The sequence below is a fragment of the Saccopteryx leptura genome, chromosome 2, assembly GCF_036850995.1.
Source record: "Saccopteryx leptura isolate mSacLep1 chromosome 2, mSacLep1_pri_phased_curated, whole genome shotgun sequence".
In the NCBI taxonomy this organism is placed as follows: domain Eukaryota; kingdom Metazoa; phylum Chordata; class Mammalia; order Chiroptera; family Emballonuridae; genus Saccopteryx; species Saccopteryx leptura.
In genome coordinates this window covers 269,130,450-269,150,668 of record NC_089504.1, presented here as the reverse complement: position 1 = coordinate 269,150,668, position 20,219 = coordinate 269,130,450, and the positions used below count along the sequence as shown (strand labels likewise).

The 20,219-nt window shown below is 42.9% G+C and overlaps 1 protein-coding gene and 1 non-coding gene across 2 annotated transcripts in view; one reads left to right on the top strand and one right to left on the bottom strand.

The window, feature by feature from the left end:
* Window positions 1–20,219, top strand: part of CENPF (centromere protein F) — a 55,856-nt gene that overhangs the window by 17,393 nt on the left and 18,244 nt on the right. The window contains exons 8-14 of the mRNA XM_066361748.1: window positions 140–265; window positions 1,906–2,034; window positions 3,143–3,265; window positions 8,437–8,572; window positions 10,354–13,751; window positions 15,422–18,271; window positions 19,517–19,774. Coding sequence (XP_066217845.1) covers window positions 140–265; window positions 1,906–2,034; window positions 3,143–3,265; window positions 8,437–8,572; window positions 10,354–13,751; window positions 15,422–18,271; window positions 19,517–19,774 — 7,020 coding nt within the window. The remainder of the gene's footprint in view (window positions 1–139; window positions 266–1,905; window positions 2,035–3,142; window positions 3,266–8,436; window positions 8,573–10,353; window positions 13,752–15,421; window positions 18,272–19,516; window positions 19,775–20,219) is intronic.
* Window positions 14,446–14,592, bottom strand: LOC136396390 (U4 spliceosomal RNA). The gene has a single exon (XR_010749679.1). It is a non-coding gene; the product is annotated as a U4 spliceosomal RNA (small nuclear RNA).

Genomic DNA, 20,219 nt, shown 5'->3' with positions numbered 1-20,219 from the left:
GCCAATAGTTTAAAACACAACTTTTTCTGGAAAAAAATGTCAAAACACAATGCTAAACTTGAACAGAACTTGGGACTTATTTAAATATATTACTAATTTCCTTGAATGATTTTGTTTTGCATTTTTTATTTGTTGTCAGTATACAGCGTTGGAACAGAAACTGAAAAAACTGACCGAAGATTTGAGTTGTCAGCGACAAAATGCAGAAAGCGCCAGGTGTTCCCTGGAACAGAAACTCAAGGAAAAAGAGAAGGAGTTTCACGAGGTAAGCTGAATGGATTCCTGGGGAGCGTGGCCGGGAGTCCCATTTTCATCATTTGAAAAGAGGAGCCGTGTGTCATCATTTGGGATATCCCAGGGAATTTCTCTGTGAGAGCAAGGTCACTGTGTTTCCCTTCATACTCTCCCATCTTTTAGTTTGGATTAGAGAAGGAACTTCTTAGTGAGAATGTTCTTTTTTATCCATGTTGTCTGATTTGCTTGAGCTTTTTATTCGGAGTAGGAAAGGGTCATGTTTCTTTTTTCAAATATTCTCTGTTGTGAAGGAAATTGTATTGTATCCTCTGGCTGTGGTAAAGCCTCTTGGTTGGCAGATACGTCAGAACAGTAGCTGATGATGTGGGGATAGACGTCGGCAGACAGGGCAGAGCTGAGGACGCCCTTCTGCAGGTCCAACTGCCAGGTGCCGGGAGTTAGCCTGACATGTGTCATGCAGACTGAGTGAGGGCCCACAGACTTCCCGCGAGAGTGACTGCAGGTCAGGGCTCGTCTTGATCAGACACAGCCTCATATACTCTTCAGACTGCTCATTCCTCTACTGTTTATCTCACCAGGACTACTTGTAAACAGTGCGCAAGATGAAGAGAATTACCCATAAGGAAGTAATTCCACCTTCTGGGGGAATTATATAACCCATTGTGCATTTAAATAGTTTTTTAAAATTTTATTTAAAAAATTTTTAACTTCCAGTTGACATTTAATATTCTGTTAGTTTCAGGTGTATAGTATAATGATAAGACATTTATAAGATTGATAAAGTGATCCCCCAATAAAACAGGAATGTAAATACGGTATCTATTATTTCTTGAGCAAATAAGATACCAGGCACTTGGCTAGTCCCTAGGTGAAAGGGATGACCAGGATGTGGGGTTATAGTCTAGAACAGTGTTTTTAATGGGGGTGTTATTTTTTTCTTCCCTAGGGTATACCGAGCAATATCTGGGCACATTTTTTATTATCACAAATGGGGTGGGAGTGGAGGGCTACTAGCATTTAGTAGCTAGGGGCCAGGGCTACAGGTAAACACCCTATAATATGGGACAGTACCTTAGATAAAGCATTGTCCCCAGCCCAGAATATGAGTAGAGTCAAAGCTGGCAATCCCTTGTGTAGCGGGAGGGTGATAGGGAGGAAAAAACACCCCAAAACAACAAAGACCACAAGCACACACACACACATTAAAGCCACTGCAAGCGGATATCCCTCTGGTACCCTTGGGCGATTATCCAGGTTCATTGCTGACACATACTTTGCATCATTCCCAACTATAAGTGGCATATGGATTTTGAGTGCGTTTGATTTCTCAGCTGAATTGTGATGGTTGCAATGCAGCTCTACTCTCTTTTGTTCCCTGGATAGTTCCGAACAGAGATGATTGATTAGAGTGGGGAAGAGGTAGAAACAGGCTAGCTTCCATGTGGTCAACCGGCAGACTCTTTCCCGGGCCCTCAGAGGCCTGGGTTTGGTTATCAGGACCAGTGCTCAGGCTGACTGTTCACCATGGAGTGGATGGTCTGCTCGCCCATTATCTTGGACTGTGGCACATTTCCTGTGGGATGTCTGTGTCACCCTGCAAGCCACCCGGGAACCACTGTCAGCGCCATGCATGTGTCTTTTGCTTCTTAGGAGCTCTCCCGTCAGCAGCGCTCCTTCCAGACCCTGGACCAAGAGTACACGCAGGTGAAGGCCAAGCTCACGCAGGAGCTGCAGCAGGCCAAGAGCGCTCACAACATCCTGCAGGCCGACCTGGATAAGGTGGGCGCTGCCTACTCTCTCCTCCTGTGCCTGTTGTTTCTGTCCCCCAGCTGACTTGGGGCACTTGGAAGGAAAAATGCTCCATCCTCACTTTCCTTACTCAAGTAGTCAAAGCACTGAAAATTACGGTCACTTTTCTTATTGAACTCACATTTCAAAAATGTCCAGTTTTGTGGTTTTACATTTCTACTATATGGTGGTGGTTCCCACATTTCTGTCTCCGGCCTGGACATCTCAAGTTCTGAACTTGAGATTTGTGGGCATGTATCTGACATTTCCACTCGCATTTCTTAACAGGCATCTCACACTTCACACATTAATAGTGGAACTCCTGCTGTTTTTTCAAACTTGCTCCTCCCCTCGTCTTTCCATCACAGTAAATATAAATTCTGGTCTTCACATCACTCAGGCCAAAAGCCCCATACTCTTTAGCTCCTCCTTTTCTCTCTCACGTCAGAGTTATCCACCAAACTGTGCTGACTCTACTGTTATTTATTTACATGCCCACACATGTATGTGTATTTCTGTATATCTATGTATATGTGTGTGCATATGCATATTGGTGTGCATTATACATACATAGTATATTAAGCTTTTTTTGTGTTAAAACACAAAGTCTATGTAGAATAAATGCTTAACAATAAATTGTTATCAGGCATGTCTCTTGTAGCTGTTATCTGTGTCAGGATAGAGTGCCGTCAGCCCGTCCGTGTGCTGCAGACCTCACCACCCTACTGAGGATAAACCGGACTTTACGCCTGCCTGTTTTTATGTTGAGTGAGACTGTTTTACCATTTCCAGTGCTGTGTCGGGTCAAAGACCACGTCCTCTCCCTCCTGGGTTGCTGTGGTAGCCTCCTAACTGTCCCAGTTCGGCACTTTTCCTTGGTCTGTTTACAGCCAGCGGCCAGAGTGAGCCTTTTTACATGTCAGTTGGGTCAGATCACTCCCGTGAGACTCCGCTGTCGCTCCCTCCCCGTCTCTCAGAGGGAGAGTCTCAGCCAACATAGACACCGTCAACTCCGATTCCCTGACTGTTTCATTATTGAAGAATAAATGATCAAAAAAGTACAGAAAACAGAACCTTGGCTCTTATTTCCTCTTTGTAGGTCACATCAGTAAAGCACCAACTAGAAAAGAAGCTGGATGAGTTTAAGCAAAATTTCTGCAGAACGGAACAGGCGCTGCAGGCCAGTGAGACCCGGGAGAGTGAGCTGCGGAGGAGCAGTGAGGTGAGTGAGGGCGGAGGTGACCGTCCCCAGCCGCTGTTCGGGCTGCGGTGGGAGGGTTACAGGGAGCTTCTGCGCCGCTTCCCAGCAGCCGACCACAACCATGGCATTTCTATTTTATTTGCCAGAGTAGATTTGACAAAGTATTTTGTGTATAACCTGTGGCATAGAACGGTCTGGTTTTTTGTTTTTTTTTTTTTCATTTTCTGTTCCAATCTAATTACTAATCCTTATCTAGCAATTATATGAAAACATGACTTGGATTAAGAACACATACCACTCTTTTTCTTTATTCAAAGATTGTTTTAGACCATTTGGGAGGTGAAAGAATGGAAGAAAAAGGGATTTTCTAAATGGAAAGAAACGAAATTGATGATGAGTGGTGTCATTTAAATCCCTTTTCCAAGGGTTGGCTCTTGAGTCATCAGATATTAAAAACCTCGTGGGAAGTCAGTGCTTTCAATGAGCACAAGTAATGGCAGATGAGGAGTTTCTGGATTTCACATTCTTACGAAAATATCAAGTAATTGTAAATGACACTACTCTGGCTTTTAAGTCAGCATTCGCCTTAGTGTTGAGTGTGGTTGGCACTGTCTTCGTAGATTCCTGTTTTATATATACAGTGCTAATGAGGTACTCCCAGTGGTGTGGGCCCACAGGCCTACCCCGATGTTGCTTCTGTTGATAGGATTTTATCTATACTTAACTTTAATTTGGCTTCTCTCTGAATTTATTTAGTGGCCTGGAGTTTATTTTAAAGGGTTTGATTAAGAGCCACTTAGGGATGCTTAACGGGCAGCACCAGTTTGAACTGAACCATAAGCCAGCATTGTACTATTACAAGGAAGCACAGCAGAACAGTAGAGGTTTCTTCCCCATCAGATGTCACAGGAAAGAAAATTTTGCACTTATTCTTTAAATATATTGTGGTAACATTTTTAGACCATAAAGACTTTTTTTTTTAAATTCTCTGTAAAGAACAGTTATTTATGCTGGTGAGGAGAGGCGAAATCTATTCATCCCTCAGCTTTGAAGAGTGTAACGTAGTTGTAAAGTCTGAACATCTGTTAGGAGGAAAGCAGTGATGGATAATGCAGCTGGCCTACGGGGTAACAAGGCTGGAGATGGGAGGCCGCCGTTCCAGCAACTGGAGTGGAAGAAAACTGCATCTCAGATGATGGTTTCATCAGCGAATGTTTTCAAATGGAAGTGTTTTGTTTCAGCAAAACAAATGTTTGCCTTTTGGCCAGTGGGGACCAACCAACAGATGCTTCTGCTAACATTTCCACAGGCAGACTGGCACCAAACTCTTCCCTCTGTGAGCTTCCTTTTCAGCCAGGAACTCTCCCGCGACTCTGCTGGCTGCCTGGTGGAAGCGTTTTGTAAAAGCAGTCGTCTGGTTAAGAGAGTTCAAACACTTTCAAAATGGGCTGCTTGGCCAAGGCACAGTGGTGGGCTGGGCATTGTCTTGCAGGTGTTCCTGAAGACTTGAGCATCCGACGGGGTCTGGTGGGCCAGCTGTGGAGCTGTCCACGGTGAACTTGCCTGTACCGAGTTCAGTGCCCACCTGTCACACTTATATTTCATTGATGTCTGTGTCCAGTGAGGGCAGGTGTGTGCAAGTGCCTAGAGTGAGACCCGGGAATTCATTTAGTATTTGTCTTAATTTATGTGTGTGTCTTCTGAAGATGACATTAAGAACTCAGGGCTTTAGCTGGCTCTTGATTTTGAATTGGGATGGGGATCAGAAAAGTGACTGACCCATTTACAGCGGTGGTATAACACTATGGTATGATGTTGGTGGCTTTACAATGAGCGAGATCAGGAATTGAATTGCTTTTCTGTCACCTACCTGCTGGGGGACCTTGGGACAGTGCCTTCTTTTTCTGAGTCTGCCTTTCCTTATCTGCAAATAGGGACGAATAATACCCCTCCTTTTTCAAAGCTGTATCAATGATTACATTGAACGCTGCCCAGCGCCTAAGCACTCAGGAAATTATTGCAGTCCACCTGCTTAGGGCTTTGGTTTTTATAATTGTGTGTCCAGTTTGCTGTTACCCAAAGGCACGGGAAGTGATGAGCTAGGGTACAGTGCATTTGAGATTTTACACATTTAAAATTTTGCCTGTTCTATCACTCTGGGTCTCTTTCTGTATCTAATTGTAAGTACCAACAAGTTTAGCACGCTGATAGGTTTTGGATGCTGAAATAATGTGACAGTTGTACTGAAAATTTTGTTGTTTGTGTTTAGCATACTAATACGCCACTCACAATGAGAAATTATCAGTGGTGGAAATGTGATTCAGTGGCCTAGCCAAGGGTAAAGTTAACATGTAGTATCAAAGTGAATGGATGGTTTAAATAAACTGCTCATCCACCATTGGCTGCTAGCTCCGTAGCATTGGGGTTAGGTCATTGTGTATCACCATTTGACAGCCAGGATGGGGTGGGGGTGGGGCGCACTTGCTTGGGGATGTTTCCGAGCATGGGTGTCTTTATTACACCAGGTCCTCTAAGTAGCTTGGTCTGGCAGGCAAGAATGATGAGGCGGAAGGGAAAAACACATCCTTCGCATTTGTCCCTTGTTCACGATATAGACTTTGCCCCAGCAGACTTATTAAACTTCATTCACGGATGGGATCACGAAATAGCACACGGTAACTGAGATCCGTTTAGCCCCAGGAAGGGATGCCTCCCTCGCTGCTCCTAAACTGAAGTTGATCTGGGTGGAATAGCTTGCTAAGCTCTAATGCTGGCTTGTGGTGATAGAGATTTTTGTCGAGATATCCAGACTGGTGCTCAATTTTGCAAATCATGTCAGATGCAAGAGACGCCTAGGAGAGAACATATCCTTGTACGCTTAACGCATTGTTGATAATGAGGCTACCCAATCAAGTCTTAAGTGGCTGTAGCCTCATGGAAAACAAATTGCTGATGGATGGCAGCCTACAGCTCCATTTTCAAATGTTCATTTTGTAAATTCTGGCCTTTTAAAATTCTTGGGTTGGTCATAGCTGTAGCATTAGAAGCCTACTGGGTACCAGGATTGGCTGAACATTTCTTTGTTAGAAACAAATATTTACAGAGCTAATGCCAGAATAGAGAAAGACATGTTAATCTATCCCTTTAACTTCCTATTCATGTAAATCTCTCCGTTGATGGACTGAGGTGGGTGGAGACAAACAGGCACAGAAGTAAAAGTTGTCCCCTCCCTCTCTGGAGTGCACTCAGCTTTGCCCAGAGGGTCTTCTCAGCTTTCTTGTCACCTCTGGATATAGATGCCTTTTGATTTGATTAATTTTTAGGGTATGAAAGTATTCTGTAGGTTGCAAAGTAAAAATGCTCAGTCAACTAAGGTGGTTAAATTTCAGGTACTCTGTTTTGTTGAACTCAGCTGATCTGAGCACTGATCGTGCAGATCTGGCTGCTGTTAGATTTTGAGAAGAAATATTAATAATGGCCCATTACCCTTGTTAAAGTGCTTTAAAGTATTTTTCCTTTCACATCTCTGATCTCGTTTGATGGTGATTTCTCTTGAGCTTGATGAACAAACAGGCAATGATAGTGTCCATATAGTTTAATGATGCTAGTTTTAAGTCAGTAACATCGTTGTGCCTTAATGTTCATTCTTTGCAGACTTGAACACTACTGAGTATGGGTGTCAGCCTCTCTCTCAGTCTTGAGATCAGTTGGAGTGGCCCATTAGCTCTGATTGATGTCTTAATTTGCCAGCATGGAAGGGAGGCAGGATTAGGACAAAGACAGGAGTTTAAGTTCAGTGGGCCCAGCTCTGTCTTATCTTGAGGAAATGAACACACATACACGAACACAGCAGCTGCCAGCAAGTTTTTAAGTACTTTCTCCTAGCCAGATTTCCCCTCTTCTTGAATTTGGCTTTGCTGCCTTGGTCCCCATCTGCTGGTGGTAACCAGACTGATAATTGAAGGCAGCCGTCCAGCACCGCTCTGCCAGGGCCATCTGTTTTCTAATGGTGCAGCAGGGTTTGGGAGGCTGGGTCTTAATTGTTTCTTTAAGATTCAAAAATGTCCCCTACTTCTCAGAGGGGAATTTTTAAAATGTGTTTGGATTTGTTTGTTTTTTTAAAGTTATCCTTACGAATTTTTCCGCCCAAGGGTATGAAGCCCTTAGTTCTGTGAGTATATGCCAGTTCTCTGTAGTCCAGAGGGTGGCATAGGACATAAGCTGAGATACTTATCAGCCATGACATCATTGAAGTTGGAAAACGGGTTGAGGGAATAGAGAATTTATGATATTGTGTGCCTTATGTGGTTAATAAGCAATAGCACCTTAAATATGGCTTGGTTTTAATATTTAAAAAATAGACATGTCTCCCTAGATAGTACAGTGGGGCTACAGTGCGTCTCTGCTACTTTGTGTGCACTTCGGTGCACGGATGCTTTATGTCATCAGGCGCCCCGAGAATCTGTTTTCACTGTGAAGCTTGGATTCTTCTGTCTGGGAAAAATTCTTCCTTCTGTGCCCGATTTCCCACAGCCCACCCCATCTCTCGTCAGTAGTTAGTACATCCCAGTGTGTATTAAGTGATTGGCATCACGTCTTCCCCTGTTGGGGGTTACCTGCCATGTGGGTACTTGTCTTACTTATATTTACGTCTTTTATAAAGCCCGTTCCAGCATATAGCTTGTTGATTTTTTTGGTACACACTTATGAAAGATAATTTACTTATAGAGACATCCCCATAATTTACTTATAGTGACCCTTGAGATGGTTTTACAGTGTAAAGCAAACATTTGTCATGTGAATTTTTTTCGCTCCTTAGCTCACCAGAGCTTTGTGAAGATACACTTGATCACTCAGGTGTGACAGGAGCATGTGTCCTTGAGGGTCTTTTTAATAGGATTTTCCTATAAGCTAACTCTTTAACAAGCTTAGGGACAATCAGAAAGTTCAAAGAAACATTTCTTGAAGGAAGACAATGATCAGATTTGGGTTTTGTGCTTTTGTTTTAACTTTGATTCATAAAATCATTTGGTTTAAGTAAGAATGTCAGACTTGAGTAAGAACTCAAAGGGCAAGTGTGATTCCTCCCCTGGTGAAGTACATATTCAGTTCTGTTAGGGACGCCTACTAAGGCAGAAGTCGGTTTGCTCCAGTGCTTGTTTTGATTATAACCCAGTCAATGTGTGCTGTAGGAAATGAAGAAGGAAAACAGTTTCCTTAAGAGTCAGTCTGAGCAGAGTGCCAGAGAAGTCTGCCACCTGCAGGAGGAACTGAAGAAGACCAAGCGGTGTTTGAGCGAGAGCCAGGCTTCTGCAGAGGAAATGCGGGGTAAGTCGAGTGTGGAGGGTTATTTCTCTAAGCTGACGTTCCGTGCGTGAGGGTGGGTGGCATTAGCCTCTTTGACTTTTTCCATATGCTTTCCCAGAAAGATGTCTACCGTCAGTGTGGAGAAAGTTTTCTCTCCTCTACTTTTTAGTTTTCAGAGTGATAGTTGGACATTTTTTAATGGAACAGATCAAGTCCCCAAATGCCAGGTTTTCAGTACTTTGAAACCAGAGGGGTAAATATTTTCCACACAAAAATAAATTGTCAGTGCTGTGTCACTCTGGAGTGCTATTGTTTGCCTCAAGTGTGCTTGCTAGTTATATTCAGACAGCTCATCTCCTCGCTCATTACTTTTCCCCTTATAATGGAAAATTCCTGTATGAAGTGCATGTTGTCCTAGCCCTTAGTGACCATTGAGTTTTGATGACTTACTTGACTGAATGATTTTATTTCCTTTAGAGCCGCAGAATTAAGCTATACACACCAAATGAATCCACCATTGGTTTCCTGTGTATCTGTCTACTGTTTGGCTCCTACTTACTCTACTGTCTCATCTGGGCATTAGCACATTGAGAGTTTCTTTTAACCTGACCTGTGGATTATGTGTCACACTTGTCTGTGACTTTTCTTTTTTAAATTCCCATCTCCCCAAGTCAGCTTTAGGTTTTTTTGTAGCAGTAGGTAGAAGTGTCACTCTTTTCTTGAAAGGAAACTATAAGAAAACAGAAGGGTGTGGGTGTTTTTCAGTGTTGGACACCAGGGTTGTTGTCTCAGGTCCTCATGAGCAGAGATGATTGATAGCCCTTGTGGCCTACCAAAAGCCACCACTCAGTAGGTAAACTGAGATCAGCAGGTTAACAATAGGAGCGGTTTTACACTTACTGTAACATCTGCATTTAGAACACGTGCTACCTTTATCATCTACTGTTGAGATTCTCAACTTAGGTTCTCCCCCAGTAGTTGGGGAACATGAAGCCTTCCCATCGCTGTGAATGAAAGTGAGGGGGACCCGTGGGTGCACATGTGTGGTTGGAGAAAACAGGTGGCAGTGGAGTTTGAAAAAGCCTCTGGATGATTCTTGGATTTGTAGACACCACCATTACTATGAGGGCTGGGATGTGGGTGACATTGCTCCTCAATGACACTCCTATATAGGCCTTGAGAATTACTGATATAGAGGATTCTTTTGTCCTTAATCCTGTAGATTTTGGCTAAAATGGTGGAATAGTTACTTATTTTTTAGGAAATCAGAATTACTCCACGGTGAAGTGGATATTTCTATTTCAGTGCTGTTTTTGTCACAGTTTTCTCTCTTTGATAAGTATTTCATACTTGCAATGAAGTGAGTATCATAATAAAGCGAGTTGTGATCTTTTTGCTGGTGGGGCTCTTGCCTTTAGTTTGTAAAACATGCAGCATCTGTGAAATGCAATAAAACAGGTATTCTGTACACATATACATAAAAACATACAAAGAAAAAGAAGAAAGGCAAGTTTCAAGTGCTTAGGACAATAATCTCTTGGTATATTAGACAACAACATTTTATTAAGCTGCTTAGAAAAAATATGAACAAATATATTAGCATCCCGAAAAGGACCATGTTTCTCACTGTCGTTACATAAGCTTAGATGATGCTCAGGTGAACTACTCTGCAGGAGGTACCCAAGTGACAATGCCAGGGCTGAGAATTTGTTAGTTTGAATTATTTTGTTTTTCCTTTTAGAATTCTTGTAAAATAAATATTAGAAACATTGACATTGTTTTTTATTTTTTACTTTTAATAGCTAAGAATACTTCACAGGAAACCACATTAAGAGATCTTCAAGAAAAAATAAATCAGCAAGAGAATTCCTTGACATTGGAGAAACTGAAGCTTGCCTTGGCTGATCTGGAAAAGCAACGTGATTGCTCCCAAGACCTTTTGAAGCAAAGGGAGCATCACATTGAACAACTGAGCGAAAAGTTAAGCAAAACAGAAAGGGAGTCTGAAGCTTTATTGAGTGCTTTGGAGTTAAAGAAGAAAGAATTTGAAGAACTAAAAGAAGAGAAAACTCGGTTTTCTCATTGGAAAAGTGAAAACGAACAACTTGTAAAGCAGATGAAATCAGACAAGGAAAGCTTGCAGGGAAAAATTGATCAGCTGGAAACTTGTCTCAAGACACAACAAATAAAAAGCAATGAATACAACGAGAGAGTAAGCGCACTGGAGAGGGAAAGAGAAAACCTCAACGTCGAGGTGAGAAACCTTCACAATGTGATTGATAGCAGGACTGTGGAGGTAGAGACGCAGAAACAAGCTTACACAGAACTGCAGCAGAAAGCTGAGTTCTCGGATCAGAAACATAAGAAGGAAATGGAAAATATGTGTCTGAAAGTTTCTGAGCTGACCGAGCAGGTTGAAGATCTAAAGCACAAGCTTCAGTTACTGTCAAGTGAAATAACGGACAAAGACCAGCGTTACCTAGAGTTGCACTTTGAGTGTGAAAGCCTCAGGGATCTGCTAAAGGCCAGTGATTCTTTGGTAACAAATGAGCCTCATCACAGAAGTCTTTTGGCTTCTGAGCAGCAATCTGTAGGGAATGATTCCTTTGTAAACATACTTGGAGAGCAAGGAAGCATGCCTTCAGAAAGGAGCAACAGCCATGTTGATGCAGATCAAAGTCCAGAAAATTCAGCTGTCTTAAAAAATAGAGTCATTTCTCTCGAGTTTTCACTAGAGTCTCAAAAGCAGATGAACTCAGACCTGCAAAAGCAGTGTGAAGATTTGGTGCAAGTCCGAGGAGAAATAGAAGAAAACCTCATCAGAGCAGAACAGATGCACCAGAGTTTTGTGGCTGAAACAAGTCAACGCATTAGCAGGTTACAGGAAGACACTTCCATGCACCAGAATGTTGTTACCGAAACTTTAGCTGCCCTGGAGAACAAGGACAGGGAGTTGCTACTTTTGAATGAAAGATTAGAGAGTGAGCAAGCAGAGATTCAAGAATTAAAAAAGAGCAACCATTTACTTCAAGACTCTCTAAAGGAGCTCCAACTTTTGTCTGAAACTCTGAGTTCAGAGAAAAAGGAAACGAGTTCCATCCTTTCTCTAAATAAAAAAGAAATTGAAGAGCTGACCCAAGAGAATGGGATTCTCAAGGAACTTAATGCAACCTTAAATCAAGAGAAAATGGCCTTACTCCAAAAAAGTGAGAGTTTTTCGCAGTGTATAGTTGAAAGGGAGAAAAGTATTTCAGAGTTATCTAATCAGTACGATAAAGAAAGACTTGCTTTACTACAAAGATGTGAAGAGACAGGAAGTGCACTGGAGGATATTAGTGAGAAGTACAAAGCAACGCAAGAAATGAACTCCAAATTAGAATGCATGCTGAATGAATGCACTAGTGTTTGTGAAAAGAGAAAAAATGAGTTGGAACAGCTCAAGGAAACATTTGCAAAGGAACACGAAACATTGATAAAAAAATTAGCTTTAGTTGAAGAAAGAAACCAGAATCTAGTACAAGAGTTGGGGTCATTACAGCAAGATCTGAGAGCTGAGATCATAGAGATTGAAAACAATCACCAGAAAGAGGCTAATGGTTTAAAGCAAGAAATCATGACTTTAAAGGAAGAACACGGCAAAATGCAGAAGGAAGTGACTGCCTTACTACAAGAGAATGAGCAGCTGGTGAAGTTAATGGAGACAAAACATGAGCATCAACATGTAGAAGTGGACCCAATTAGAGACTCTGTGACAGAAAGAGCCAGTGAGATAAACAAATGTCTCATTCAACTTCCAATGGAGCTTGAAGTTAAAGGTAGTTCTCCAGACAGTTGTGATGCACAGTTGGCACAGTTAGAAACTAAGATAAGAAATATGGCATTGAAACTTGAGGAAAGTGAGAAGGAGAAGGAGTGCCTACAGCAGGAGTTACAGACAATCAAAAGAGAATCAGAATCTGGAAATTTGCTGCAAGACACTCAATCGCAAGAAATTAGTGGCCCTCCAGACTGTGAAATAGATACGGAGGAGAAGTATATGTCAGTGCTTCAGGAGTTGCCAGCCAGTCAGAACGACAATGTGCAGCTGCAGTGCTCTCTGCAGACGGCTATGAACAAGCTGAACGAGCTAGAGGCAATGTGTGAAACGCTGCGTGCTGAAAAGTTTGAATTACTGTCCGAGCTGAATGACTCAAGATCAGAATGTGTCTCAGCAACTAGTAAAATAGCAGAAGACATTGAGAAACTCGTCAGTGAAGTTAAAATATTAAATGATGAACATGGTCGTTGCCAGGATGAGTTAGTAGAAGACATGCCAGAAGGTGAGCGTGGCGAACAACTTAGCGCAGAGATGTCCGTGTCCTGGAACACTTCCTGTGACGATAACTTCTATGAACATTTGATACTGTCGAACAAAGAAGTTCAAACGCACTTTGCTGAATTGCAGGAGAAATTCTCATCCTTACAGAGCGAGCACAAAATTCTACACGATCAGCACAGGCAGATGAGCTCTAAGATGTCACAGCTGCAGTCCTATGTTGACACGTTGAAGACCGAAAATTTGGTCTTGTCATTGAGTCTGAGACACTCGCAAGGTGACTTGGTAAAGGTTGGGAAGGTGGAACCCGGGGAGGAGCATTCACTGTCACTGTCATTCTCTTGTTTGGCTGACAGCCCTAGTCTTACAAGTCTGGGAGAATTGTCATTTTACAAAGATCTTTTTGAACAGACAGGAGAAACATCCCTTTTGAATAGTTTAGAAGGGAATGTTTCTGCAAACCAGTCTAACTTAGAGGAGGTGTCTTGCAGCAGGCTGGAGGAAGAGGATCTGTCCAAGAAAGCCCCAGCCCCAGGGAAGAGTACTGAAGAACTTGAGGTCCTCTGTCAGATGTACATGCAGTCCCTCAAGAAGCTAGAAGAGAAAATCGAAAGTCAAGAAGTCATGAAAAACCAGGAAATTGAAGAGCTCCAACAGTTATTAAATTCTGAGAGGGAAGAGCTGGACTGCCTTAGGAAGCAGCATTTGTCAGAAAATGAACAGTGGCAACAGAAGCTGGCAAGCGTGACAGTGGAGATGGAGTCCAAGTTGGCGGCAGAAAAGAAGCAGACAGAACACCTGTCACTAGAGCTCGAAGTAGCGCGACTCCAGCTCCAGGGGCTGGACTTAAGTACCAGGTCTTTGCTTGGCGCCGACCTTGAAGATGTAAGTACATGGATTTACATGCTGTTTCTCTAATTACATGTGCAGTAGTCACTTAGTAAATGTTTGTTGAATTGAAATCAACATTGACTGTAACTTAAAATATTTTTAGGGTTCAAGGGCATAAAAATAAAATCCTGCCTGACTGGTGGTGGCACAGTGGGGTAGAGCATTGACCTGGGACGCTAAAGTCCCAGGTTCAAAACCCCAAGGTCACCGGCTTCAGCACAGGCTCATCAGGCTTGAGAACCTGCTCACCAGCTTGAGCATGGGGTCACCAGCTGGAGGTGCGGTATCATCAACATGATCCCAAGGTTGCTGGCTTGAGCCCAGGGTCACTGGCTCAGCTGGAGCCTCCCAGTCAAGGCACATATGAGAAGCAATCTATGAACAACTAAAGTGATGCAATTCTGAGTTGGTGTTTGTCATCTCTCTCCCTTCCTGTCTGTCTCTCTCAAGAAAAAATAAAATTCCAAAATCTTTTTTTTTTTTTTTAAAGCAAACCGGAACTTTTGGAACCCGAGTAAACCTTTTTGGGAAGCTAAATTTCTACAGTGATTACATTTAAACACCATTATATAGGAAATTATTAAAGATGAGTTTTTAAAGTCTCCTGGAGAAAATTACATTATGGAGTCAGAACGTTGTCTTTAGGATGTGTATGTTGTATGTTTTTATTCTTTGTGTGTTAATAAAGCACACTTACATATTAAATTAGAGCTTAGAGATGGTAATGTGATAGGAATTTTCATGTCTCTTATCCCTTCAGGCTATTTTTTTTTCCAATTAGCAATAATCATGCCTCAGATAAACCTCATTGGCTATATCACCACTGCAAAAAGCTTTTCAGACTATTTTCAGTATTATAGTTTCAGAAATGAAACTAACATGACTTCATTACACATTACTGAATTATTTTCTAACAGTTTGCTCTGATGCAAATCTGATTTGGTACCAGTCATTTTAAAAGACATTTCTTTCTTAAATATGAAGTTGCTTAGTTACTTACAACTTTGTCCTCCTCATCTACCAGCTAAACTAGTAAGGCTATACAGTTGTAGACTCTCCCTTCGATCCCTCTGTCTCTAAGATAGAAAGGGCAGGTGGCGAAGAGGTGGCAGGAGCAGTCACAGCAGCTGATCCACATTTTATAGATGAGAGGAAGGTGACGTCCACATGTGATTTATCTAAGAATATAGATAGTAAGTACAGGCTCTGTGCTTAAGGCCTTGGGCTGGCAATTTGGTCATGAAACCTTACTGTGTTCTCATTGAAGAATATCATATCAGAAATACTGATGATGGAAATTGAGCTTTTTATGTGGAATTGGCTAGCCTCTTGTTTGATCATCACAAAGGGAAATGTTAAATTTGGGCTACCTGGACTGCTGCTAGCAATAAAAACAATGTGATCAAATAACTGGAGGAATTGTCATTGTGATAAATACCTTAGGCAGTGCCTTGCCCAAAGGGAACACTTACTGAAAGTTTGTTTAGCTGTGTTGACTATGTGGATGGCAGGCCGAGAATGTGGTAGGAAATATGTCATTTGAAGAGATGTATTATATTTAGCAGAGGCAAAAAGCCAGTTTCTATAAAGTAATAATTAAGCCTGTTCTATTATAATTCTTCCTGAAAAGTAAAATGCATTCTCATTGTATATTACAACTGCAGGCTATTCTGGTTGGAAACAATAGCTGTGACTCAAGTGAATCAAAAGAATGTACTTCAGCAGCTGAAGAGAGAACACCGAAGCAAGACATTCATCCAGTCTGTGACAAAGGTGGCCAGCAGGACCTCAGTCCAGAGATGGAGAAAGTCTCGAAGACAGGGGCAGCTATGCCGGCAGGAGAACGTTCTCAGGAGCAGTCCCCAGAGACCCGTTTTGAGTCCCTAGTGGAGGACAAAACCCAGGACTTCTCAGAAGACATTTCTGGTTTGTCACTTTCTGGCCCTGATGCTCCGGGACCAGTGGGTTTCCTAGAGACTCAGGTAACCATTCAGAATCTCCAGCAGCAGGTAAAAGAGACATCATGTGAGAATCTGCGATTACTTCATGCCATAGAGGAACGTGACCAAAATGTTGAAATTTTGCGAAGCGAAATAAAAGAGTTAGACTTAAAACTCAATTTACAGCAGGTACAGCTAACTACCAAGATTGAAACGTGCAGAGAATTGGGGGAAACAGTTGAGGAACTTAAAAAGGAAAAATCTGATCTAATGGAAAAGTTGAAATCCTTTTCTTGTGATAACCCGGAGTTCTGCCAGAGAGTAGAAGGTCCAGAATGCCTCAACTCTAGTTTAGAAGCAGGCACAGCTACATTGTCAAATGAAGTTGCTGAAGGTGACGTAGCCAAGGTCAATGATAGCTGGAGAGAGAGGTTCCATGATGTGGAAGGGGAGCTGGAGAGGACCAAGTCTGAGAAAGGTCACCTTGAGCAGCATGTCCGTGCCGTGGAAGCTGACCTCCAGGCAGTGCGGACAGACAAGCTCCATTTAGAAAATGACAATGAAAACAAGCAGCGTGTTATATGCTGTCTTGAGGAAGAACTCTCTGGGGTCACAAGTGAGAGAAACCGACTTCATGGAGACTTAGCTACTTTGTCAAAAGAAAACAAAGACCTGGGCCTGGTGTCCGAGAAGATGAAGGAGAGAATACAAGAGCTGGAATCCCGCCAAGCGGAGTGTCTCCACCACATTGACACGGTGGAAGCTGAGATCAAGGACAAAACGCAGCAACTTCAGACCTTGTCCACCGATGTCAGCGGGCTGGTCGAGGATAAAGCCCGCCTCCTGGAGCAGCTGCAGAGTTCGGAAAAGGACTCACAGGCGCTGTCTTTGGTAAAACACGAGCTGGAAAACGAAATCGGACAGTTGAATCGCGAAAAAGAATCTCTTGTAAGGGAATCCGAAAGCATGCAGAACCAACTACGTGAAATGGAACAGGAGAAGCTGACGGTCACCGAGGCCCTGGAGGCTGCGGTCATGGAGAAGGGTGAGGTCGTCGTGAGGCTGAACTCAACGCAGGACGAGGTGCGTCAGCTGAGGACTGGCATTGAGAAACTGAGGGTCCGCATTGAGGCTGACGAACAGAAGCGACTCCATGTCTTAGAGAAACTGAAAGAAAGCGAGCGCAGGAATGATTCGCTTCAGGACAAAGTTGAGAATCTTGAAAGGGAATTGCAGATGGCGGAGGAAAACCAAGAGGCGGTGATCCTTGATGCTGAGAATGCCAAAGCAGAGATGGAGACCCTCAAATCACAAATAGAATTGACCAACAGACGACTGGAAGCCTTAGAATTAGACCTTGTGGCTGTCAAGTCTGAAAAAGAAAATCTGACCCAGCAGCTGCAGGAAAAACAAGGTCAGGTGTCTGAATTGGACACATTACTCTCTTCATTGAAAAACCTAGTAGAGGAAAAGGAACAAGAAAAAATACAGGTGAAAGAAGAATTTAAGGCCACAGTGGAAATGCTTCAGGCAGAATGGGAAGAGCTGACCAAGCAGGTAGCAGCCTTGTGTGGTGACCAAGAGACCGGGGAGGTCACAGCACAGAGCCTGGGCTCCTCAGTGCAGGGAGTTCACCTGCTGAGAAACAGCATCGAAAAGCTGAAAACCCACCTAGAAGCTGATGAAAAGAAGCACCTCCATGTCTTAGAAAAACTGCAGGATAGTGAGCATCATGCAGATTTGCTTAAGGAGAGAGTCGAGGACCTGGAAAGAGAACTAGAAATGTCAAGAAAAATCCATGAGCACGTGGTTCTGGAGGCGGGGAGCTCCAAAGCAGAGGTCGAGACCCTACAAGCCCAGATAGAGAGGATGGCCCCAAATCTGAGAGACCTGGAGTTAGGTCTTGTCAATATCAGGTCAGAAAAAGAAAGTCTGACAGAGGAATTACAAAAAGAGCAAGGGCGAGTATCTGAATTGGAAATATTAAAATCTTCACTTGAAAATCTGTTGCGAGAGAAAGAAGAGGAAAATGTTCAGCTGAAAGAAGACTCTAAAATCGCTGAGGAGAGGCTTCAGACACAATTAAATGATCTGAAGGAGAAGGTAGCAGTCTTGTGTGATGACCAGGAGACCTGGAAGACCAGAGAACAGGACCTGAGTGATCAAGTAGGTCATCTTGAACATGAGAAGTCTCAGTTGCTGCAAGGCCTGGACGAGGCCAAAAGTAATCACATTATTTTGCAGTCTTCTGTGAATAGCCTCATTCAAGAGGTAGAAGATGGCAAACAGAAACTCGAGAAGAAAGAGGAAGAAATCAACGGACTAAAAAGTCAAATCCAAGACCAAGAGGAGCTCCTCACTAAACTGTCCCAGGTGGAAGGAGAGCAGCAAGTTTGGAAGAAGCAAAAGGCAGACCTGGAGAATCTGATGGTGGAGTTGGAGCAGAAGATCCAAGGACTGCAGTCCAAAAACGACTCCCTGCAGGACACCTTCGTGGCGCTGCAGAGTTCTTACATGGACCTGGAGAAAGAGCTGGAGGTGACAAAAATGGAAAAAGTATCCTTTGTTGAACAAGTAAGTGGCTTTATCTACATTTGCTGTGTTAACCGTGAGGGAGGGAAACCCTTAGGGGAGTGGTATTTCCCTCTGGCCTGTGTTTGTAGTATTGGACCAGACTTTGTATAAAGGCTTGAAGTTCATGGGGTCTTGAACTTTGAGGACATTGAGTTGGCTCCAGCAATAGTGACTCTGCGTGGGCATACATTTGCATGGGACTCTTACGGATTGGCCCAGGGTTTCAATATGGCACCAGGACTTGGGGAAGCTGTAGGTTGTGCACACAGTTCCTGGTTCTAATTATACTTCCTGTTCCCACAAGGCGTCAGAGTAATGGGCTCCCTGTACCCAAGTGAGAACCACTGCTATAGAGAGTATAACAGGTACTGGTTAGGATCAGAAGGGATCCCCTTTGTGCCTGCCTTGCCTTTATTGCCTTTAGGAGAAAGGACTATTAAAGATGATATAATTGTCATCAATAGAACCCTTGCGGCTTCCAGGGTCTTTGCTGGGATCTCTGCTTTCCATCCCCTCTCTTGTAACTTCTCGTGTAATCGCCTGTTTCGTTAGCTGATGCTTAAGGGAAGATTCTACCATCAAAAGGCACACTTATTAATGAAAAATTAAGTTTTTGCCCTTGTGCTTGCTTACTGATCTCGGAGAGGGATTCCTTCCAATCACATTTTTATTGGACAAATATTAAAGGAGAAAGGGCATGCAATTTATCGTAACTATTTTCCAAGAATTTCAAGTGTTTGGATGGCTTGCAAGAGGTGGTGGTTCTGGTGGAGATGATTAAAAAACTACCATGCTGTTATAACATCAAGGAGCACAGGCAAACAACAGAGCTCTAGCTGGCTGTAACTAATCACAGCCACGCTGTTGCAGCTTAGTTCGGCATTGGAGGATTAATGTGAGGTCCAAGAAATGATGAAAATCTAAGACGCTGTCTCATTCAGTAGTCTCTGATGTTTAAGTTTAATTCAAATTAACATCTTTACGAAGGATTTTAATAGTAATATTATCTTTCCTTGTCATTCCTATCCTTATCGCTGTCTTTTATGAAATCTTGGTTCAGAAGAAAAGGTAAGCTCACCAGCAGGATTTGAGCATATTAGTTGAGTGGATTAGGAAGGGGAGGATTAGCCGGGATGTATTTTCTTATTGAAGCCTGAAATGATGTCATGAACATGTTTTATCAATGCATTAATTTGATCAAAACAGACAACCAGAAGCAGATTCTAATGGCAGATTAAATTTCAGGTAAATGCAATGACTTCGAAGGAAGCCGAGCTGCAGAGTCAAGTGCACGAGATGATCCAGAAGATGACGGAGCTGAAGGAAGAATTCACTGGGGAGAAGAACAGGCTCACTGAGGAGAAGAACAGGCTCACTGAGGAGAAGAACAGGCTCACTGGGGAGAAGAACAGGCTCACTGGGGAGAAGAACAGGCTCACTGAGGAGAAGAACAGGCTCACTGAGGAGTTAACGTTAATGTTGGAGGAAACGAAGACCAGCAAAGTAAGTTTCTCTGTGACAGATTGGTAATTCAGCGTGCACCTTCTCCTTGTTAGTTTTTGTAAAATCTTCTGTAATGCACTGAACTTCTTTTTAGCTTTTGAAAAAAGAACCCCGCGCTTATGTCATGCTAAGACTTGCAGTAATCTTCACCAGCCAGTGCGGACTGTCATGGCCCAGAAGGAATCACGAGAGGCCTGGGAATACATGACCAGGCCTGTCATGGAGCCCAAATGCTTTTTCATAGAAGAGGACCCTTGTACTATGTTAACTTCCATCAGAAATAGATTTCATGCAGCTTTCAATAAGCTATTTTCTTAGCTTGACGCAGACTACAAGCCAGAATGTTGCTAGAGACAGATGCACTGATCTTGCTGAGAAATAACAACAGAAAGGAAGTTACAGTGAAATGTATGTAAAGTTAGAGCAGTCTTGGGTGTGATTTTAG